The 24187-nt window shown below is 32.7% G+C and overlaps 8 protein-coding genes across 8 annotated transcripts; 3 read left to right on the forward strand and 5 right to left on the reverse strand.

Moving 5' to 3' along the window:
- Positions 1–785: 785 nt before the first annotated feature.
- Positions 786–2065, forward strand: BX663DRAFT_554461 (DNA/pantothenate metabolism flavoprotein; the record flags this gene model as incomplete). The annotated part of the gene is made up of 4 exons (XM_051531529.1): positions 786–974; positions 1075–1300; positions 1351–1685; positions 1817–2065. The coding sequence occupies 4 exons, from the start codon at positions 786–788 to the stop codon at positions 2063–2065; spliced, it is 999 nt and encodes a 332-aa protein (XP_051380001.1).
- A 153-nt stretch (positions 2066–2218) lies between these two features.
- Positions 2219–4245, reverse strand: BX663DRAFT_488758 (Endonuclease/exonuclease/phosphatase; the record flags this gene model as incomplete). The annotated part of the gene is made up of 5 exons (XM_051524840.1): positions 2219–2324; positions 2391–3044; positions 3123–3438; positions 3516–3581; positions 3699–4245. 5 exons carry the CDS (start codon positions 4243–4245, stop codon positions 2219–2221), a joined length of 1689 nt encoding a protein of 562 aa, XP_051380002.1.
- Positions 4246–6056: 1811 nt separating this feature from the next.
- Positions 6057–6499, forward strand: BX663DRAFT_519330 (uncharacterized protein). Its single transcript, XM_051528982.1, has one exon. It carries the CDS (start codon positions 6083–6085, stop codon positions 6374–6376), a length of 294 nt encoding a protein of 97 aa, XP_051380003.1. The 5' UTR covers positions 6057–6082; the 3' UTR covers positions 6377–6499.
- Positions 6500–6537: 38 nt separating this feature from the next.
- On the reverse strand, positions 6538–9106 carry BX663DRAFT_519331 (uncharacterized protein). The gene is made up of 7 exons (XM_051528983.1): positions 8962–9106; positions 8772–8865; positions 8603–8707; positions 8327–8531; positions 7341–8268; positions 7045–7283; positions 6538–6975 (listed from the first exon to the last, which is right to left on the reverse strand). The coding sequence occupies exons 1-7, from the start codon at positions 9042–9044 to the stop codon at positions 6563–6565; spliced, it is 2067 nt and encodes a 688-aa protein (XP_051380004.1). The 5' UTR covers positions 9045–9106; the 3' UTR covers positions 6538–6562.
- Positions 9107–9196: 90 nt separating this feature from the next.
- Positions 9197–10348, reverse strand: BX663DRAFT_459346 (uncharacterized protein). The gene is made up of 4 exons (XM_051523917.1): positions 10327–10348; positions 9886–10262; positions 9459–9828; positions 9197–9378 (listed from the first exon to the last, which is right to left on the reverse strand). Coding segments are annotated over exons 1-3 (564 nt in total). The 5' UTR covers positions 10329–10348; the 3' UTR covers positions 9197–9378; positions 9459–9643.
- Positions 10349–11737: 1389 nt separating this feature from the next.
- On the forward strand, positions 11738–12124 carry BX663DRAFT_440283 (uncharacterized protein; the record flags this gene model as incomplete). The annotated part of the gene is made up of 1 exon (XM_051523388.1): positions 11738–12124. A coding segment is annotated over one exon (387 nt), but the record flags the coding sequence as incomplete, so codon positions are not given.
- Positions 12125–12435: 311 nt separating this feature from the next.
- BX663DRAFT_519343 (DNA polymerase alpha/epsilon subunit B-domain-containing protein) lies at positions 12436–15158 on the reverse strand. The gene is made up of 12 exons (XM_051528984.1): positions 14941–15158; positions 14609–14858; positions 14377–14527; positions 14189–14323; positions 14004–14128; positions 13882–13936; positions 13735–13815; positions 13235–13672; positions 13041–13151; positions 12843–12976; positions 12656–12775; positions 12436–12565 (listed from the first exon to the last, which is right to left on the reverse strand). Exons 1-11 carry the CDS (start codon positions 15116–15118, stop codon positions 12757–12759), a joined length of 1677 nt encoding a protein of 558 aa, XP_051380007.1. The 5' UTR covers positions 15119–15158; the 3' UTR covers positions 12436–12565; positions 12656–12756.
- Positions 15159–15182: 24 nt separating this feature from the next.
- Positions 15183–24182, reverse strand: BX663DRAFT_519349 (golgi-body localization protein domain-containing protein). Its single transcript, XM_051528985.1, has 5 exons — positions 19554–24182; positions 18535–19453; positions 18311–18459; positions 15792–18168; positions 15183–15720 (listed from the first exon to the last, which is right to left on the reverse strand). Exons 1-5 carry the CDS (start codon positions 24165–24167, stop codon positions 15233–15235), a joined length of 8547 nt encoding a protein of 2848 aa, XP_051380008.1. The 5' UTR covers positions 24168–24182; the 3' UTR covers positions 15183–15232.
- Between the last annotated feature and the right edge of the window lie 5 nt (positions 24183–24187).

Genomic DNA, 24187 nt, shown 5'->3' on the forward strand with positions numbered 1-24187 from the left:
ACATATGCGTATATACGCTTTAATTGTATTAAGCACAAATGAGATATTAGAGCAGATATGCTTCGTTAAAGAAGCAGCTATAACTAATTAACATATCCAATAAATGCAGTTATCATTATTTATTCTTCAACATAGTAACAAACTGATGTAACATAATAAAATTTGATAATCATATACATACTACATTTATATCCATAGCATATAAACAACTGAGAAATTATATTTATATCATTTATCAAGTTTTAATAGATAACAGAAACATACTCCATGTAAATAATTTTATGTTATTTAATACACCTAGTCACATACAACTGACAAAGATCTGACAAGGCTCTAATCCTTGCATATTACATAATATTGCGGATCTCAGGGATAACAGTATACATACATGCTTGTATATCGTGAATATATGTGTATTTATTTAAAAGTATACGTTAGTATATTGGTTTGATAGAGAGCAATGTAGTACATAAACAAAAACAAGATCTTATATACATATTTATATTCAATTCGCTGATAACAGGAATTTCTCCTTTCTATTTGAAGTTATCGTTATCATATTTATTTATGCATGGTTAACTAAGGCTCAATAATAAACTTTGAATCAGTAAAAAGACTCTTCTTTAGGCGCGCTCTTTTATAGTAATAATAAAGTCTTTATTATTCCTCCTCTTTATTGTGACGTCTTAATTAAAACTCTATTATTTATTATGCCACTAAAATAAAGAAGCAATTCACATTCCTTTTTTTTTTTTTTTTCTCTCTTATTGTTTTGTTTATAATCAATGTCTTCCATTACTGTTTCTGTTCCAGCTTCGGATAATTCTATTCTTGACAACGGTCAAGGCGTGATTGATCCCGATGTTTATTTTCAAATTAACCAACCACCAGCCAATTTATCCGAATTTGAAACTAAATTAAGCGCGTTTGTTGACCTTCACAAAGAACAAGGAAATAAAGTAGTTTTGATTACGGTATGTATGTGTGTGTGTGCGTGTACGTGTGTGTGTATGTGTGTTTTTTTATTAGATTATCACGAGACTAACTTATGTAAAAAAAAAAAAAAAAAAATAGAGTGGTGGAACAACAGTACCTCTCGAGAATCAGACAGTTCGTTTCATTGACAACTTTAGTAATGGCACTCGTGGTGCAACTTCTGCTGAATATTTCTTAGAAGCAGGTTATGCAGTTGTATTTATGCATCGTCAAAATAGTATTCAACCTTATCATCGTCATTTTACTCATTCACACCTTGGTTTTCTTGATTATTTTGAAGCTAAAGAAGATGGTTCCGTTCAAGGTAAGCTTATTGATATATATATATGAAGAACGATCTAATATAGATAATAGCATGTCCTCAATATGCTGATAAAATGCGCAAGGTATTACTAAAATACAGTGAAGCCAAGAAGAGTAATCGACTTTTAATGCTTGATTTTGTTACTCTATCCGATTATTTGTTTAAACTTCAAGCAGGTACAAAAATTTTATCACGATTAGGAGAAAGAGCTATGTATTATCTTGCTGCTGCTGTCAGTGATTTCTTTATTCCATCTCAGAAAATGGTAGAACATAAGATTCAATCTCGTGAAGGTGGTTTAACTTTAACGCTCGATCAAGTACCCAAATTTTTAAAACCCTTAGTCAGTAATTGGGCGTCAAAAGGCTTAATTGTATCATTCAAGGTAAGAAAAAGGAAGAGGAAAGTTTGCATGTGTGTGTGGGGCAACGGTGATGGTAGTGGTGGCGGGCGGATTTCTTTTTCTTTTTTTTTTTTTCTTTTTTTAGTGTTTAATGATATTCATTATTTTGATAGCTTGAAACAGACACGGCTCTATTAGTTCCTAAAGCTCGACAAGCATTGACACGTTATGGTCATCAAGTTGTTATTGGAAATATGTTAAAGACACGTAAACAAACTGTCACATTAATTACAAGAGAAAGTGAAAAGGTATTGTCACTTACTCCAGAACAATTGGAAAGTAATATTGAAATTGAAAGTAAAATTATCACCGAACTTGTCCAAATTCATGAATACTGGATGAGCTCTGGTCACACAAAATAAGATAGAAGAAGAAAAAAATACTGTTTTATTAAAAGAAAAGAAAAGAAAAAAGAGTGTATATGATGTGTGTATTTTTGGAGGAGGGAAAAGAAAAAAAGAAGTTATATATAAAGAAATGTACATCTGGAATAACAATATTAATAAATTAAATTATCATTTTTTACGTGAAGCACTATTATTATTTGTAAAGCCAGAGTTTGGTTCATTCTGTTCACGAAGAGGAAGTTTAATTCTAATTTCTGCCATTAATGGAATATGACTAAATAAATACATATAAAAAAAAAGTAATGAATAACACTATCTATGCATGTATAAATGGACTTACTCAGAAGGAAAATGTGGATTTGGAAAGCCAACTACTTTATCTAAATAATCTTGTCTAATGCCTCCAAGTAAGGTTATCACTTCTAGTGTATTATTAGTATACCAAATATAATCTAAAGTTCCCTTAAATTCAGGTGTATAATTAGTGATATCTAATTCACCAATGTGACTATAACAGCTTTTAACAGATAAATGATGTGTTAATCCTTCTGTCGTGTAACTACCATATGAATGACCACCAAATTCAGGATGATGAGGTGATAGTGAACTCTTTGATAAGAATTCATATACGCCTGATTCAGGAACAGAATTAAAATCACCGCATATAATTGTCGGTAACAATTTTGTAGAGGCATAGGTTGGGCCATTAGGTGAAGTAGAAGGTGGAGATAGATGCTTTGCTGCAAAACTTTCAATCTCATCCATCATCATACCTACTTGAACTAACTTGACATCTGCATATTGTGGATCCCAAAAGATATGTGAATTCACTACTAACAGTCGACGTAAGCTTTCTTTATGTTCCAAAATAATCATGACTGCAATATTATCCTTTGTCATCACACGATTATAAATATCATCACTATGTTTAAAATCAGGACGCTGAATTGCTTTTTGATGGTATTCCAATAAGTGATGCTCAATTAAATTATATCTAACCACCAAAGAATACTATCAGAATCTTCTTCTCTCGTCCCTTTTTCTATATATAAAAAATAAACTTTAAACTTACTTTGAAGCTTTGTAAAAGATAGCACAACCATCTACTTCTTTTCTTTCTTTTCCAGTCATTGTTTTTACGCGAGATTTTGGAAAGAAAACACTATCATAATCTCCATGTTCTTTTAATGCATCTCCTATTTTGCCTTCATAATCCTTTATAGCTACTTCTTGTAAACAGATAATATCTGAATTATAACTGAGAACTTCTGAAATAATATGTTCTTTACGATAATCCCAATTCAAAGCCCAAGAAGGTGTATATCCATATGCTTGAGAGGTAGCGTATTTCGGACAAAGAATATTATAACAAAGTACAGAAAATTTATCTATAATATGAACTGTGTGTTATTTTCCTTTTCATTTATACTCAACTACGCCTCTCTCTCTCTCTCTATAAACTTACCATTATCATCTTCTAGTATATTGTTTTCAATCGTAATCCATTCTCGTTGAGGTGGTGGCATACCAACTATATATTGTTTCCCCACACACACACACACACACACACACACACACACACATACACATAAAATAAAAGAACCAAAATTTGTTAGAAAATATTGACATTTATGATGATGATGATTACCTGGGGCATTTTCTCTTAAAGATATAATAACAGCTTGTGTACCTTCCCTTAATAATAAACTTTTAATTTCAGGTTGAATAGGATTTCCCTCTAAACCAAGCATCTCTAATTCACATAAAGTTCCCAACTCATTAGGCAAAGTTGTAATGTTATTATCAAATAATAACAATTCATGTAATTTAACCAACATGCCTATTTCAGGTGGCACTGATTTGAGTTTGTTACCAGAAACATCAAGTGTTTTCAAATTCACAAGTTTAGCAACATCACTTGTTAAATGAGTTAGATTATTATGATTCAAATATAAAACGGTCAAGAAATCATATGTCCAAAGTACAGGTGCAATGTTCTTTAATCCTATACCACCAATATCAAGCGTAGACCAGACGTCTTCTGATGGCATGTTGTTATTCATTGCGGATATCAATGTTGTAGTATTCGTATTCTTACCACCACTGTTGCTATTTGTAATACGATTAAAAATTTTGTTAGGATTATTTGGATCTGTAATAGTAACTGTAGAAGGCACAGGTGCTGAACGAGCCATAGCAGCAGCAGTGCGTGCATGATGATGAGGTGAAGAAGCTTGACGTGATTTTTGAGCATAAGCAAGTTGACGAGTGACATGAACAGAACTAACAGTTGGATCAGATAATAATGAACTACTATTCAATATTTTCTGGTGCTGCTGCTGCTGCTGCTGCTGTTGCTGTTGTTGTTGCTGCTGCTGTTGCTGTTGTTGTTGCTGCTGCTGTTGCTGCTGCTGTTGTTGTTGTTGTTGTATTTGCTGTTGTTGAGGGTAACGATTATAGCCATGACCAGTATAAGATGATAAAGCTTGGAATTGGTTCATTGAAGGAGATGAAGCTCCTGAGTTATTCTGAGATATGGTATTATTGTAAAATTGTTGTTGCTGATGAAGAGAGGGAAACATGTTTCCGTTTATAATAGCCGATTCTTTCTCTCTGTCAAATGACATTGTCCAGCTTTATATTTTAATTGTATTCTTTTATTAGATTTAAAAGTGTTAAACATAGACTGATTTTTACTACGTTTTAATTATTTTGTATCTTTTTCTTTTTTTTTTTTTTTTCTTCTTTATGTACTCCTTTTTTCCCTTTTTTTTCTTTCTTTCTTTGTGCTTTATGATTTTATATCAGGAAAAAAAAAAAAAAAAAAAAAAACAAAAAAATGTACGTTTAAATAAATTATTCATAAAAAATTTAATGACCTCAATAGGCATAAGGTAGTAGTGGTGGTGAAGAAATGCACTAAATTTTGGCCCGGGTCGGATCAAGGAATAGATTGGATGGCTACAGAATAAAAAAAAAAAAAATCCCCCCTTTTTTGGAAGCAAGGGTAAAAAAGCAGAAATATGTACATTAAAGAGTCTTTACCAAGGGATAAAATTAAAAAAAAAAGGCAGATCTCTATTCTATTGCTACAAGAAGTAGGATAGACAATTAAGCTTATGAGCCTTTATTTTTTCTTTTTTTTTGTTAAAGAAAAAAGACATGCTACTCTTTTAAGAATCAAATCTGGTTATTATTACTACTATTATTAACTCTATGAGAACATAATTAACTTTCAAGGAAAATACAATAGAAAATAAAAGATAGGGAAAGTATAAAAAGTAGTAGGTAAAGAAATATATCTTCCTGAAAACAAAATGTTTCATGAAAAAGGGGAAAAAAAAGGATATCCAATCAAGATAATAGACAATCTACAAGCAAATAAGGAATTTCTAGACAATACGATTACGACCAAAAAAGATGATATAATCTCGTTGAAAGAATGTCAATTTAAAGACGAATGTATTGAAGAATAGATCTTTTAAAGAAAAGGACTTATTCTACGTTAGAATGTAATTTAGTAGAACAGCATAGTTAGCTAAAATGAATTGGCTTGAAGAGTAATGCTTATTAGAATAGTCTTATTTACAATTCATGTTTATATGAGAGCGGATTCAAGAGTAATAAAGAAGAGTAGAGTAATAACTTGCTTATTGTTTTTATCATATAGTTATTCTTATAAGGAAATGGGTCTTGTACCATTTATTATTACTGTGAGAAAAAAGAAAAAAGTTCTATAATAGAATGAACGAACCACTAATAGTAGTAGTGGTAGTAGCATAATATGCTTATATACTTGGTGTCATCATCAATTGGAGTTTGTTATTTTACTTATAATTTGCCATAAATAGTTATAATGATGAAAGTTTAACGTAGTGGTTTAGAATTCATAAAATGACGTTCATATTGAATAAAATTTAAGCATGACGTCAATTTTGTCGTCATTAGTAACAAAACGTATATAAATACAACAAGAATTATTAAAAAAATAAAAAATCATATTTTACTTATTATACAAAACTAAAACTAAAAATGGATACTTCAAGAACTGATGCTAAGAAAGATAAATTCGTTGGTAACGTCAAGGAGAACGTTGGATCTGCTGTAGGTAATGAATCCTTAGAATCTAGAGGAAAGGCTCAACATAGTGCTGGTAATGCTCAAGAGACAATGGCCAACATTCAAGGTTATGTCCAAGGTGCAGCTGACCAAGTCTCTGGTGCTGTAAAGGGTGCTTACAATTCTCTTGTCGGAAATACTGGCTCAGAGGCTGAAAATAAGATCCAGAAAAATAAGGGTGAAGCTCAAAAGAGTTGGAACTCTTAATTCTCTATGCAATCCACTACTTTCCCTTCCCTTACCCTATTTGTAAATACATTATTGTTATACATATACATAATCTATTTGTTATAATAATAAAAATAAGTAATAGTATGCTTGCTGTCAAATAATATAATATAAATATTTATATTGAGTATATATATATATGTATATATTTTTTTTTTTTATTCATTAGCTTTTTAGTTCATTTAAAACTGTTAAAATGTATTTAGACACTTTAGGTCTTTGAATGGCTATAAGCGTTAGTTCACTTTCATAAGGTAAATAAAACACATGATGCTGTTTATATCTTGCTAAATTTCGTAATAATAAAGCTGATGTCAAGGGTATACCTGACACTTCTGAATCATCTACAGGAATCTTTGGAACGATAAATGTCTTTTTCAATGGTAATTGTTTCTTTATTTTGCCTGCAAAATGTGTACGCATATGTTGAATTGCATGTGATTTATCTTTTAAGGGTTTAGTACATTTCATCCAGTGACAACTCGATTGTTGATTCAAATGGTGTTTAATGATATGCTTGTGAAGTTCGATTGTATTGTCGAAACTTTCATTACAATCCATCCAATGACAAATAGGGCCTTTAAAGTGAAAAGAGAAAAAAAAAAGAATTAGAATTACCTGGTGTATATAAAATATAGAATCCTTACCATCCCTTCTTCTTGTTGGGGAATATTTCACATTTTGGAGTACAGTTTCTAAAGGTGCAGGACTACTTGAAAAGAATTCTTCTACAATAGAAGGTTGAGGGAAAGCAATCTTTAAGACTGTATAAAATTCTTTCATTCCTAAAGGTTTCTCTGTTCCAAATAACTTTTGATATGCATTAAATATTTCCTTTAAAAGAATCTTATCATCTTCAGTTCCATTCATTAATTGATCTTTAAGCCTAAATGATGAATTTAATACATACATACATATATTCATATATTTATATATATTTTACCATCCTAGACATCTATAAGGTTCATCAAGATATGCATAATTAGTTAAATCAGGAATGGAAGGTGGTTCTTGAATAGAAGGTTCTGTTCTTTTAATTAATTGTGCTGCAGGTATACTGTAAAGTGTATGAATAGCAGAAGATGATGGAGGGGCTAAGGTTGACTTGTAGGATAAGAATCCTGTTAAGAGTCCAATCAAATTACCTGGATAACATTTAAGTAATTGAGTCGAAAAATTACCCCGTAAACTAGAATATTGATAAAGATATTCTAATGTAGCTGCTTCTAATTCTTCATCATCAATCATCAGAAATTGGGCCATTCTTTCAACTACATTCTGTTCTGCAAAACTTAAAATACGTTCATTCGTTTCTGTCACTGCCACACGTGTTAAAGCGCGTATAGCACCTAAAATAAAGGCACGATCATTCGTGAATAATAACTTGGTCATTGTTTTTAAATAAGGATCTTCTCGATTTGTTAATATGACTTGTGGAGCAATATTTTCGAGAATATCAAGACAATGTCGACTTAGTTCACCAAACTGTGATCCAGGTGATAAGGTGGTAATGGATTTGATAAGTAAACTAAACAGTCGTTCATGCATTGCAAGTCGACGAATATTCATTTCCAAGAAACTGAAATTACGAATAATATGAAACACTTGTAAAACACGTTCATATGTTTCTTGTTGAGTTTTGCTGGAAAATAAATCTACTCTTAAATTCTCTCCATCTATATGTTCTTTAAAAAATGGTTTCGTAAAATCTAACAGTAAATCAATCAATGTTGGCATAAAATCTAAACTAAAATTTTCAGAGGCATATGAGAATTTAACAAGTGTATTGAACGCCCAATCAATTTCATTTGGAAGATTAGATTGAAGTGATAAAAGTATACGTGTTCGAAACTCTTGATCTCTAAATATAGCTAAATAGATTCTTTAGTATATCCATCGGTCTATATCTGTCCTATCTGTCTATATTACCTGGTTGATATCCTAATTGGGGTTGTGTTTGATGTTGATATGCTGGTCTAAGGGAAGGCTGTGTAAATGCTGTTCCAATCTGTCTATTCGTATTATTTCTATTGAGCATGGATGGCATAGGTGAAGAAGCCTTTTGATAGTTGACTAATAACTCTGGTGGTGGATTCCAAGGCCGTTTCCAATAAGTTTCTTCTTCCCAACCCAACTATAATGGAGTTTAATGAGTAAAATATATTCATATATATAAACTGATCTAAACACATTAGATTACTTTACCAAATATTTTGTATAGACTGCTTTTAAAATGTATGCACTATTTGTACACGTTGCTGGAAAATTAAAAGGATCGCCAACTTGTTTCCATCCACGATTGATAGTAACCTAATAAAATAATGATTTAAAATTATAAAACATGTCTTTATATATCATCATTGTTCATCATTACCTGTTCATAACCACCAGCTTCAAGAACGGTTTTATAGATTCTTAATAAATCTAATTTTTTTCCACCTAATATAGGCTCTGTTTGCAAAAGTGTTCTAAATTGATATAAATTAAAAAGAAAAAAAAGCGATCAATACAAAAAAAAAATAGATTAATCAATTCACAATTTGCTTCAAAATCAAAACAAATACCCTTTTCTTTCATGGAAAGCTTTTAGATCTGCAATGAATTTTTCATATTCAGGTGTTCTTTCAATAGCTGGTATTGCAGACATTGTCTATTTATAACGCGCTTCTATAATTATGATGATGAATACACTTGTAAAAAATAAAAAAGAAGTGATAGTCAAAAGTTTATATGTATAAAAAAAAAAAAAACGGAGTTTAAATAATGCCTCTTCATTTTTTTTTTTTTTTTTTTACTTGAGGAAATAAAGCTTCAATTATAAGGTTTATTATTTTATTTTGCTTCAAAGATTATTATTGATGTCAATGACTATGATAGATCAAATCTATCTTTAACTCTAGATTTCACGTCAATATATCACATTATAGCTATACATAAATGAAATTTTTATGACAATTATTAACTGCAAAGGGTATACTACGGTACTAATTTATTGATAAAAAAAAAATAATGTAATAAAAATAAATATTCATACGAGGGAGTATCTAATTATCTTCTTCAGACTCAGGGATACCACGCTTTTCTTTTTTAGACTTAAAAAATATAAAATTTTGATTGACATGAGTACTATCAGAGACAGCGACATCTATCTCACAAACGCTTCCAATACTACTGTACATATTTGTAACAATTCTCTTTCTTAATGCAGGAATCAATGATGTATAAAAATTCTATTAAATGTTGATGTCAATTCAACGCGGCTGTGCGCTTGTAAACGAAAAAGACATTTACCTTGAATTTGAAAAGAGCTAGGAGTGTATTTTCAATATAAGCAATATCTGAAAAACGTCTTGGTATTACAAGAACTGAGTAAGGGGTTGCAATGAAGTAGTCATCTACTTTTGTCAACTGGTAGATGTAGCCGTGTAAACCTATAGAATATGATTTTGTCAATAATTTCCCGCTATGGTTAATCACAATATCATTACCTATCATATCCATTGTTAAAAGAGATGAGGGAGAGGCACCAAATGAATGCAGGCTGTTCATGATGGAAGCATTTACGCGCAAATTTTTTGATTGCTGCTTTAATTTTAATTCAGAAGTCACCTTCGACCTCTTCCACTCATTACTACATAGATCTATACTCTTGCGATCATTGTATCTCAGTATCAAATCTATTTTGCGTACATACGTTGCTGATAAATCTTCGGCGTGGAATAACTGTTTGTTAGTTTCAATTGCAATTTTGCTGCTAGAGCAGCCAGTTTTAATCAGCAGTGTGTCCAGATAGCTAGCGAAGCGTCGGTAGAAGGCCATCTCCTGCTTGTCGCCCGCTTCGCTCCACAATTGCGTATCTTCAATCCTGTTAATGATAGTTGGCTGTTGTCAATAGAATGTTCAAAATTTCCATGTATTGTTCTACTTACATTTTTTCCAGAATTGCTAGTGCCTTGTACATGTCACTATGTCCCATCTTCTCTTTGACAAGTCTAGCTTTTTCCAACTGCACTTTGTACAACATATCAATCATATCTTTCTCGCTGTCGAGTAAACTACGAACGCCTATCATGGCTTCAGCAACGGAGCTTGAGGAGGACAATGATCTATCCAACTCCTCTTGGTAGACTTTCTTCATATATGGATTTAAATAATTGTAAATCCCAGAAAGGCTCAATCTGCATACATTTATCATTAAAAAGGGCAAGACGTATTTTTATTTATATTACTTACTCGAGCATTGCATCCTCTTCATACGTAAGTTCTTCTTGCAAAAGTGGAGGTGCGCAAATAAATAATAGCCCCGCCCTGAGAGAGCCATTACTTTTGTAATCACTTAAATATATCTTCTCTTCTTCATTTAAAAGCGCACTTGGAGAATACTGTTAATAAAAAAAAAGCAAACACACACTATCTGTGATAGGATGACCTCCTTTATGGGCCAAATAATGAAAGTGCAATTCATGATTATCTGCTGGTATCATATCCCAGATAAGATATGCAGAAGCAATAGTGTCATTGCCAGTGATGGGAATAATAGCACTAGTGCTGGTTGCTTCATAGCTTTGAGAGGCAGTTTCAGCAGCGATTCTTGTTGTACTATCTTTACCTGTGGCAGTGGTAGAACCAGCAATAAGTTCCTTATCAGTGGTAGTAAAGAACTCGGCTAGCACAGTAGTGGCGGCAGCAGTAGCCAACACAACGGCCCCAATTGCATTGACCGTAGAGGTAACTCTCGCATCATACTAAGTGTTATTTGTTTTGTTTAGAGGTTAATATTAAGATATGGAGAATTGTGAATTATTTGCAACTTACAAGTACCTTTGCCCCTTTCAAAATATCCTCCCAAAATGTCTTGTTATACATGCCTCTTTTTTTATGTAAATCGTACATTTCATTAACAGATTATTACATCAATCAAAGTAATTAAGCTACTTACCCTTTTACTATCTTATCCAACTTTTTATGATTTCGTAGAGCCATTACAAATCGGCTTCGCCATATTGCACAAAGGGTCTTTGGCTCTATCTGCTGCTTGTACTCCAGCCATTGGATGAGATCCAATTTGTTCTCTGTGATGAAATCATTGAAATAAGGAACTCTGTTATTCTTTATATAGTTCTGTAACGCTGCAAAAAAAAAGTAAACTTTTGATTAGTATATTACGATTCACAGGCAAGCATTTTATTGATTTACCTTGTTTTCCTTGATACTCTGACATTAGTTTGAAGAGTTGTAAAAAAATGCTGAACACATTTGTCCGCGTCCACATTTTTGTTAATGTCGTAGCTGATAAATTTATACTGGCGTCATCAATCAATTATCGATTGTTTTTGTGTAAAAACAACAATTTTGCTGTCTGCTTGCCGTCCCAAACTGATTATTGACCCGATACTCTGGTTACCTATGGCACACAGTGAGCGTAATCGAACTATTCGATGGCGTCTTGGTTGGCTACCCGAAGGAATATCTAAAGCCTGCCCATATCATCCTTATGTACACTTTAGTTGGTCACACGCTACTGAATGCTTGCACATGCGCACTCGTTTATTCTTGCCACGATCAATCGCAGATCCTCTTTCCTTTCTTTTAAATCATCTCCCTCAGCATAAGTACCGAAATTCTCAGGATGTTTCTGCCTGGCTCTATCGTTGGTCACTTATATGCACCATTCTACAGAAAATGGATTACTTACTACACGACAAACTATCCCCCTCCACTTCTTGATCCAGACAGGAAAAGACTCAACTAGTTGTCCCTTTAAACTTGTTAGCAATATTCCCCCTTTCTTTCTCACCTTCTCTTCTTCCTTTCCTTTACCTTTTTATCTCTTGTCCCCTAAGAGAGTCTTTAGATACTTTTTCTTCGTATAATCTGAACTGACCTGGGCAATCCAATATAACAAAGATATTATGTGCTCATAGGTCGCTTTATAAATTTTAATTTATAAAAATAACAAAAAAAAAAAAAAAAAAAAAAAAAAAAAAAAAAAAAAAAAAAAAAAAAAAAAAAAATAAAATAAAATAAAATGTTTAATCGTTATGCGTTAATTAAGGTTTAAAATCTGCCATTTTATTGTATATTAAATCGTGTCTCTATATGACGTTATACTAGGAAACAGTAACTTCATTCACATATATTACTTTGCCCGTTCTATATGAACTATCACTGCATCAATAGAATATCACAAAATATATGAATTAAAAGCAACCACGACTGTTAAAAGGTTATTAATTTAATATTACAACAATACTTTACCTATTTAACTTTTTTTATTTCTTTAATGGTGCAATAAGTTCATTTCTTAAAACAAAAAGAGAATCTTAACATTTTATTCTAATATAATCTTTACATATTTACTAATGATTTGCAAGTGAACTAGAAAGAAATATGAATAATAGAACTCGATTTTTTTTTCTTAAAAAGGGTATATAAAGATACTTACCATTTTTCAGATACTTTTAAGCTAGGATAATAAACACTCCATGTAAAATCAGAATTAGGAAAACTTCCGGGATTAAAGCAATGGGTTCCTTCATAAGTAATTTTATAACTTTCACATTTGTCTGCAATAATTAACTATCGTATATTTATAAAGAAGTTAATACTAGAATAGGTGGATACTTTAATTCTAATACTTTACAGTATGCGGTAATGGATATAATCTTAAAGCATTATCAAATGCCCAAGATACAGGTTTTATAGGCAAAGGTAAAGGACAAAGATGTCCTTGATCAATTATTGTATGTACAAACTATGAATAAAATTGTATTAATTCCTTTTTTTTATAAAAAAAAAAAAAAAAAAAAAAGGAAGGGGAAATATGCTAAAACTTACATGTTTGACAGGATCAGTATCGACCTCTTGGTTTGTAGTTAACAATGTATTTCTCCATAGTTTCTGTAACCAATCTTCTCTGAAAATAACAATATCTTGAGTACAATAACGAATACGACATGGATTAGTCGTGAATGTGACCTTTCTTGCTTTCTGTTTCAAACGAGTAACGAAACTGGGTAAAATAGGTTGTTGAGGTAAGGTTTTACCTGACCAAGGATCTTTTGGTCCTGGAACAAATACAAAATTTGAATGAGTAGCTAAATTATGATATTCACCAATTAAATCTGCTAATGCTGAGAAATTATCTTTATATTCTTCTGCATCAGAGCCTGCATACACAAATGGTTTACTAGAAAAGTTTCCAATAAAAATAAATGCTAAAGGAACTTGTCCATTTGAATATCCTTCAAATATCGTATTTAACGCTTGCATGACCTATATTTGTGTCTTTAGTTAAATTGTGTAGTATAAACCCCCCACAACTACTCTACTCATACTTTAGGCTGGTCTAAATGTACATCTGATAACACAACAAACATAATATCTTCCATTTTTGTTTCTTCGATTTTCAATAATTTCTGAAAATTAGATAGTGTAAGTATATATGTCTATATTTATATACGTTTTTAGTTAACATGATTTACCTCATCAACAAGTGGTCTTGGTAATCCCATAAAGTCTACATGACTAAATAGCGCACTATAAATTAAGTGAATAATCATTTTAGTGCAAATTGCTATTAGAAGAAGCAATTTGATTTACCTACTCTGACATATCTCGAGGTTCAGCAGGTGGTAAATTAATCTCAGTAACATGAAACTTATGATCATCACCATATTTGCCTTCTACAATTACAAAGCAACCATCCGTGAACAAACCATATGAATAAATCTAGACACAGTATCTTTCTATTAGTATTTGCTTGCTTTATATATCCATCATGACACTCACAGCCTTATCTAACACTAATTCTATATGTGCATCTTCATCTTCCAAATGTATCTTTCCTTCCTCTAACTGTGTTAGCATACCAAATAATACAAAGTTTTTACCATCTTGACCAATGAGTGCTTTAATAGGTGTGATCTATTGTTATAGGCTTAGGTCTACATAAGTTTTATTTATTTATGAACACTTACTTTAACGAAATCAGGATTATCTGTCATGCTCATAGATGCTGGACAAAAATTTTCATTTCTTAAAATTCGTTGTTTGACAAGCTTGTATCTTTCTCTATACATATCACCCTTCTCGCAAGCTTCTGGTATTAATGAAGGAAGTTCTTTTACTCTAAAAAAAAAGGGAGGAGGAGGAGGAGGAAAGGATGTCAACAACTTTTAACTTTCTCTCTCTGTTTCTCTTTTTGTATACTTTGTAAATGCTCTTGAATGCTCATCATAAGTTAATTTTGGCAGATTAAAAGCACTAACAACATGGAAATGTTGAGTAACATCAACAACTTCTGTTGGAGCATCATCGATTGACATTTCCTGTAATGAATCGTTAATTTCTTCTTCAACTCTTTGAAATGGTGTCAACGTAGCTGCTATAGCTGCAGAACTTTGCATAGTCGTTATCACTTCTCGTATCGTATTTTCATCGACAATGACAAGTCTTTCCTCTATTTGATGCGTAAGTTTAAAGAAGAGTATATACATACATATATATATATATATATATAGAACAAGATCCTTATTTTTTACCACTATGTCGTTTCTTATATGCTTTCACAATCTTTTCAATGGCATCGATTAGATCAGTTTCATTCTCTAATAAAGATTCAAGATATTTTGTAGCATCTGTTTGCACATGTAACCCATATTTTTTTGTGAAAATATTATAAATGAATCTTTTTACTTTTAATCTTGAATTCAATGCCATTTACTATTACGATTTTATTTTATTTTATTTTATTTTTTTTCTAAAAAAAAAAAAAAAAATTGCTTTTTAAGTTACAAACGTAAATACGCGTAAATTATTATGTTTTTTTTTTCTTTAGACGCGCTTCAATTCCAGTCTAAATTGTTGGCCAAACAAAATTTTACCCTTTTTTAATATTTCATCCTTCTTTCTGCCTTGATCTGTCGTATATGTTTTCATATACACATTCAGCATACTATTATCTTGGTTCATGTTGTCTTCTGAGTCATTAGAGTATACAGATTTAATATCATCATTTTTAGTCTTATCTTCATCTTCTTCTTCAGAGTAATAATAAGATGATAAACCTCTTTCTTCGTTATTAGTAGTGGCTGCTTCTTCATTCCTGTCATTATAGACATAAACATTATTCATAGAATTTATTCCTGAGGAGGCAAATACTCGATTTAATTCCATATTGATTGTTTCTGCAAGTAGAGTTGTCGATTTATCTTTGTTTTTCTTACTTGACGAAATAGTTGCTAAATGCTGATCATTTTTCTTTAGTAATAGTTTTCTTTTAATTAACTTGGGGCCATGATAGAGAATAGCTCTTTTAAATTCTATATCATTTATATATTTATAGGTTATAAAATAATTCAAGAAAAAAAAATCAATTAGTAACATGACTTACGTTTCTGAATATCTGTCACCATCTCATTGATAGACCACGTCTTGTTTCGATATTCAATTTCAGGTTGTTTAAAAGGAAAATCATATAGATTATAAATTGTATTGTGAGATGGACCCTGAAGACTTAAGCAATGCCTTGTAGAAGGAATTCGTACAAAGATAAATGTACAATTCATTAAAGATCTTGTTTTCATAACTGTTAATTCATCTGCTTTGATTTTTTGTTTTCCTAAAACTGTTTCTTTCACTTTTTTAGTTATCATCTCAAAACTCTTAAAGCTTCCTTTGCTAATAGAGACAAAGCTCATTTGATCTGTATTTATTTTATTATTCTCTATTTCTTCTTCTTCTTCTTCTTCTTCCTCTTCCTCTTCCTCTTCTTGTCCTATTTCATTGTTCTCTTCATCACTATCGGAAGGTATTTCACCATTGTTATTAGTGATAATGCCAAGACCAGCATCTTCTAATGTAAAATAATTTTGAATAGCTGAAGCAAAAGCCGTACTTATTTGAAGACGCAAAGGCTTTAAATGGATTTCCAAATGTTGAATAACAGGAATACCTCCTACAGGTGGTAATGACTCCAGGACGCATCTCACCATTTTATGTCGAGAGAAATCATAAGCTGATTTTAAAGAAGTACTATGTGGGTCAAGATAAGCATCCAACACATCAATAAAAACAGGTGAGTCCATTCTATTCTTTACATGCATCCTATCTACCTCCATCGTTCTCTTACTAGATCCATTTGCTTTATCTAAAAATGTGAATTTTGTATTCTGTAATGTCCAATCACAGAGTGGACTTTGTGGGTCATCTTGAGTGGCCTCATAGATAATTTCATTTGATGTGAAGATGTATTGTTTAGCATGATTATCTCGATCACCAAGATGTCGCCTATCGCCACGTTGAGTTGTTTGTATCGATCGAATCGCTTCCATAATATAGAATAGCTTTTCCAAGTCATTATGCATCCTTTTCTTATTTCTTCTGAATTCTAATAAACCTAATGTATCTAAAGAAGAGAGCTCTTGAATAAATCGTTTATGCATGTCAAGTAAAATGCGAGATCTGTTTTGAAGGACTTTGACTTGAGCTATCGTCTCTGCCAGATCACTTCTTTCAGCTGCCAACAGGACCTCACGAGCTTTATCTAGTCCTTGCCTTGCCTTGATGGTCCTACCATTCCGTGGTACGAGACTAGAGAGGGTATAAAACAATAAATGAGACTGTAGAGAACTAAGGGTGAGTTTGAGTTGAGGGAAATGAAAATGAATCGTATGAATCCGATTTTCAAACGGATCTGTCATCATGGGTTGCTGCCCTTTAATCCTAACATGATTATACAAATCATGTTGCATGGTACCTGATAGATGCGTGGCAACACGTTGGAAATTATCAAAGGAGGATCTACCTCGATAATACCATAACTCCTCCAGCTGAATCCATACAGCCCAATGATGTCGACCTTGAAATTGACCATAACAGTCTTGTAAAAGTGGACTGAAGGAGGCGACCTCTGGTATCTTCTCTGCTATCAAAAGTTCTGCAGAATCAAAACTAGTCACGATTCGTTTCTTCACTAAATCACCTGATTTATCATTGATATTGAACTTTTTCATCAAGATTCTCTCAGTTGTCAAGAGGACCAAGTGATTTGGTACTGTATCACTTTGAAATAGAACCTGTGGATTAATCAAATGGAATAAGGATTCACTTTTCATTTCGTAAAAGTTTGGAATGCTTTGGTATTGATGATCTGGATCATTCACATTCCCCTCAAATGAATGATCGTGATTTGTAAAAGGCTGTAAAGAAGGTCTCTTGCCCTCATCATAGGCAACAAAACTACTGGATCGATCTGAAAGTAACTTGTTGATAAGTGATTCTACCTTGTTTATTTCATTTTCAGATACATGCGTTGTTTTATGCATCTTTTCATCATCACTGGTTATATTGGGATCCTTTTGTAGCTGTTGTTGTTGTTGTTGTTGTTGTTGTTGTTGTTGATCTATCATCAGGTCTTCTAAAAACTTTAGACATTGAGAAGATAAATTATACTGTTGGACACTACGATGAGTACGAATCTCTCTCCATAAAGTGAGACCCTCGATGATAGAATTATTTAAAATAATTTGAGGGTTATGTACATAACAATGTACTTTAAAGCGACCCATGAGTGTCTCCCAACGTGAGAGTAGTTCATTCTGTACTTGGCGACTCATTGAGGATGTCATGGTTGCTGTAGGTGATCTATCAGGTCTATCATTCACATTTGTTATATTTAATTCTGTTTCCAAGATGAGTTGTCCGATATAAGTGTGAAGTGTATGTCGTTTAAAACGCAATGTGTCTATCTTTTTCTTGAGTATATTATACTACATATGTATATAAATATAAATATAAATTATAAAGATAATATATACATATATATGTACACATATATGCATATATATATATATATGTAGGGTCTTCAATGTTTCATAGTTTGTATATATATATATATATATATATATGTACCTCTTTTCTTAAATCTTCTTTTACATATTGATTCATATTCATAGCATGTATCACTATATCTAATTGTTTATCATGCTCTTCAATTACTTTATCAAGTTGACCTGCACGCCTATATAAATATTCTTTCTGAAATTCATGTGCATCTATGCCTTCACACATAATAAAATGAGTATATACATATATATATATATATGTATATGTTATCAATTATATACGTTATTTACCTATTCCTTTTCTGAATGTACAGTCATGAGTTTGTCTTAGATATTCTCTTTTACCAGATCCTTCTTCATCATCTTGACGAACAAAATAAAACAATGGAGAGAAAGCAAAGGGGAACATGTCTATATTCAAATGGGATGATGATGATGAATGTTGGGAGCCTAAGGCAACGAAATCTTTAGCATCTACCCATTGAAAGTGATAGCTCTTTTGATCATCCATAGAAAAGATAGTTTCGTTATAATGACTATAATTTGTTGAACTAGTAGTAGTAGTAGTAGTAGTACTAGTAGCACTAGTACTAGTCGTATAGACGGACCCACCAGATGCAAACGATTTCCCTGATGATGGTGTGACCACCGTACTTGGTTGACGTCGATGACCTCTAATGATTCGTAGATCGATGTCTGTCAGTTCCATCTCTGCCTCATGAAAGTTCCGAACAGTCTTGTTGGTCTCAATCACTTCCTTCCGTTGATGTAAATCGGCCCTAAATGAATGCACCCTTGCCTTCAGACCCACGAACTCATGGCCTAATAAATGACTCTCTTCTGTACTACAAAAGAACCCAATTGCTAAAGGATCTACTAGCAATTTATATTTGATGGTATCAAGCAATTCACTAAAAGATTTTGATGCCCTCAAGGGCGCCTCCTCCTTAGGGAAGAGGTTCCCTTGACGACGAATTGGTATTGAGATAGGACTTCCAAATAGACGGTACCATTTTATAAAGTGTTCAATAAAACAAGGACTTATATACATTGAATTCTGTGGTATATCCTCTGTATTATCCACATAGGAAGATGATAATTCTACTGGCGAATTTATATTATTTATTGATGCTTCATCTTCTAGTTTAACTATACTAAAGGAGAGATGAATAAAATCTGAACGAAACCCTTTGAATGCATCATATGTATTCTAAATAAGTTGTGTTGTATAAATATATATGTATGTAGTTGTCTATTTTATTTAATTTTTTTTTTTTTTTTTTTTTTTTTTTTTTTTTTTTTTTTTTTACCAAATCGTAATGTCTTTCAACGTGCTGAAGGGATCGATAAAGAACTTTGTAATGAGGAGAAAATGTTGATGTCCGACATTGATGAATGCAATGTACATGATTAGGGTTAGATGTATCAACAGAGCATGAGCAAGAGACTTGATGACTGTCTCTGTGATTGCAAGAGAGCCTTTCAAAACTAAGACCAATACCCATTCGTATACCACCATCTGTTAATTTCACAACGATCTTTAAAAACTTGTGATGTTCTATACTCGAGCGAATTCTTTCATTTAAGGGTAAAGAATCAGGAAATGAGGGTACATAACCACCACGTACCAGATCCGGTACACCCAACGTATAGCTTCGACTCATGATTTGCATAAATTCATTTTGAGGGGGCCTTTTATATCCAAGAAGCCAAACGACATGATCGCTCCATATCTTTGCGATCCCTGCACCATCCCCAGATAATTGATATGGATCCCTTGTGCCCTTTATAATGAACCCTAACTCACCTTTAAAATCAATCGTTATCTTGGAGTGAATCATAAATCGAACTTTATCCCAAAAACGAATTCGAGGAGAAGGATCTACGGGCGAAGGTGTTAGGGTATCGAGGACACGAAGTATATCTTGTATTGCAGGACTGTAGGAGATGGACCAACAGATCATCGACAACCTCTCCGTTAGAATTTGATAGCGAATGGTGGAATAAAATTTGAGAGGAGAGGTGGTACGGACGATGGAAAGAGAGTAACCAGCAGGGGGTTTAAGTGAAGAAGGATCAGATAGAATACAGATAGGTATCACTCTACTTCCACTTGAGTCTCCAAGCTCGTCTGCTGCTACATAATTTCCTTCCAGTATCCAAGAGATATCCTTATTCTCCTTTCCTTTCAACGTATCAGAAGGTGGTGGGACATATAAAAGTGGTAAAGGATAGTCACGAACTTTAATCCAAGTCATACCTGCTTGAATAGATAAATGAAAAGGAATGATGATGGCATAGTCACTATCCAATGGTACACCACCGCCCGCAACGTGAATAAAGGACTTGGTTTCGCTTAACGGGAAATCAGCGGGCCTAAAGCAAATGTGTGTATGCTGAGCCGTGAAATTGGCTAAAGGAGGGTGAAGAGGACGTGGAAGGATATCGATATGAAAGACACTTGATAACGACCAAAGATAATCATCTCCTCCGCTCGTCGTGTCATCTAATCTCTGATCTAAATGGGATGCTGTAGTTGAGTTTCGATAATGTGTTTGTATATAAAGTTTCTCAAAGAAATCAGACTCCTCCCTTTTTGCTTTCGTGATGTACTTGATCCATGAAGAGGAGAAATATTCTAATAGGCCTTCTTCTGCTTCCTTAATCTGACTTTCAAGTGAGTCGGATGGAGAAAGAGGAGAAGGATCATTAGTAGTAGTAGTAGTAGTAGTAGTAGTTGATTCAGTGGGTTGCTGCGTGAATTTGGATGAAGATAGGGATGGTGATGACTCTGCAGAAGTAAAATTCGATAGTAAGTCTTGTATCTTGTGCTCCATTGCATCTTGATAAGCTAGTCTCTTTTCTTGTTCTACAAGACCTGTTCTGAAGATTTTTCTAAGCTTTGCTTCAAACGGGTCATCATCAAAATGAATTGTGAATACATGAGTCCTTATCTTAATGCAAGGAATCAAGATAGGTTGATTATTCACTTTAGGACCAAAATAAGTAAACTGCTGATTATTAAGAATTCTTGCATGAAGTTCCTTTATGGCTTTTATCAAACCAACTATACTATCAATAACCTTTGAAAGGATGTATCTATAAGGAATGGTTGCCACTATTTTTCCAGCATTCAATTCAATCCCTTCTTCTTGCTCTAAAAGAACAATGTTCAAGTTGTCAACCTCTATCAACTGTTCCCATTTTGGATCCTTATATAAACTGGACAAACCAAGCAACATAAAATTACGAATATGAACTTGCTTGGTTGTATGAGCAGTTGTTGAGTGTTTGATAACGATTTTGTCCATTCTTAAATAAAGTGCTGTATTGTTTAAAGGAAGATCTAGATGATGATCACCTCTACCTATAGTTATACTTAGATGAGTACCTATCGGGATTCCTTGTTTCTTTTCACTCTTTTGACCATCTGATAAGATGCGTTTCATAGAGAGTAAGGAATGAACTAATAAAAGGCAGATGTAATGATTTCGAATTGAATAAGCGACTCCATACTTTTTAATCTTGATGGTAGCAAATAGTTCCCTTGAGTTTATCTTGTTGTGATATTTTAAAGAAAAGTGAAGCTGAGGGATCCAGAGAATAAGATGCTGATTTTCATCCTTGATAAGAAAATTAATGTCATATCTTGTCGAAGAAGAAGAAGAAGACTGATACATATAGATTTTCTCTATATGAAAACGAAGATTCCATATGGACGTTTCTTCTGTTATGCTACTAACACTTTTTCGATAGTTTTCTTCATGACATACAAAGGTAACCTTTTCTGTACGAAATACGATACGAGCGTAAATTGTGTCCCTTGGTGTATTATGAATGAATCCTGAAGGAAGAGGATGATGACGATGATAGGTCCTACTTGTATGAGGTCTATCCATACACATGACAACAATTGAACCATGAGTTATATCTAGACTAAAAGTTATCCCTTTTGTAAATAATTTTATCCAATGCTTATTATTATTAGTTGTCGTCGTCGTCGTCGTCGTCGTCGTCGTCATCGTCGTTTGCTCTTTCTCTAGAAATGATAAAAGACTTTTAGGCATAGAAGATAACCAGAAAATACTAGCTGACGACATTAAATCATTATCCTCTTCCCACAAGTAAATGATAGGTTTATCAATAGAGGCATCCAACTGAATACTGCTATTATTATTATTTTGAGGAAAGACGAGATCAAGTCGATGATGGATAATAGAAGAATGACTGGACAAGGAGAAGGGAACATGGATTACATTCATATCGTATTTAGAGGTAAGTATCAACCTTTTCACTTTTAAAAATTTTTTCTCGTGATCAGAACCACCTTCTACATTCGCCCGTTGTAGTATTATTCTCGCAGAGACTCGATAATGGGTCCATTGGTTCTTGCTTTGAGAATAGGAAATGACATGACGAATGAGTTTTTCTGTCCATCGATGAAGTGATAGACGCTTCCTTTCATCTAATGGGTGTGTAGTAGTAGTAGGGTGATAGTCATGATAAATGGAATGACGCATATTCAATCGTGAGGATGATAACCATTTATAATCTTCTTGTGCAAATAATAATTCTAAACTGCTATCCTCGGATGGTCTGGTTTGGTCTGACATGTACTCTCCATGGAAACGAATCATTAATTTTTTACTTGACAGGAGACCTTCTTGATTGTCCAATAATAATAACGATAATTGAGGTGAATTCAAAACCATAGTAAAAGCAAATAGTGGTACATTGGTAAAAACCACTTTCTTATCCTGTTGTTGTTGCTGTTGTTGCTGCTGCTGCTGCTTTTCCTTTGTCATAAGTCTTGACAGATAAGATAGGATGACTTTAAATTTTTCATTCAAAATAGGTACAGTTAAAATAGGTTTGTGTAGAGTCCAAGTGATGTTTAACAAAGAAGAGAATGGTTGTTGTTGTTGTTGTTGTGTAGTATCATTAAAAAATCTATAGTAGTAGTAAGGTTTATTTACTAAAGATTGATTCTCATCTATTAATAAAAGAGTCACCCTTATTTCCATAGATAGAATAAGGAAAAGACATTGATCTGCCATGTGACATATCATTTTCCCTATAGCCAATTTAAATGAAGAAGGTGCTACATCATCATGTCTACTAAAAGTAAAAGAGATAGTGTTCAATTCAATTGACATGTCGACTTGTTCCTTTTCAATGATAAAATGAATATGTTCAAGGGAGACATAGATTCTAGTAAAATAGTGCAAAAGAGTTGTATTATTACTAGACGTGGAAGGTCTCTTGCTGGATTGACGCTCTTTGTAGTATTGGTTCAAAGATGTAATATCATACACATTTATTTTACCTAATTGAATATTTAATAAGTCCCAACAAGACGTTCTTGTAAGAAAGGAGAGAGATAGAAGACTTGTTGTCGTTGTTTCAAAAAGTAATGATGTAGTATCTTTAAGTTGAATAGAGCCTAATTGAAATTGAATGAGAGCTTGTTGTTGCTGTATTGTAGTAGTAGTAGTTGTTATGGTAGCAGTTGTAGACTTTAGATAAAGGTGGTCAATAAACAATATAAAATGGTTGTCATAGTGAATAGACAAATCATTCATTTGTAAAGCAACATAATTAGTAATAAACAGTAAACATCTTTTTATCCACGGTATGAATATAAACCATTGAATGACCGTAGTTAAATAAGAACTTTTCTTTTGGTGCTGTTTAAGAAGAGATACTAATTTTAGTTGAATACCCGTAATATGAATGATTAAACGACAATGATCATTTCTTGCTTCTGTTAGTGACACATAGAATTCATCAATAGAAATGAATTGGAATCTATTTCTGATAAAGACCAAGAATCGATATTGAATAGACTTTCTTTTCGTATAAACGACAAAAGATAACGTTATCCATACTATCCAAAAGGAAGACCATAATAAAATTGAATCCATTATTCTGTAAGGAAGAGTAA

Source organism: Cokeromyces recurvatus (assembly GCF_025118155.1).
Source record: "Cokeromyces recurvatus strain NRRL 2243 chromosome Unknown BX663scaffold_26, whole genome shotgun sequence".
Lineage (NCBI taxonomy): Eukaryota > Fungi > Mucoromycota > Mucoromycetes > Mucorales > Mucoraceae > Cokeromyces > Cokeromyces recurvatus.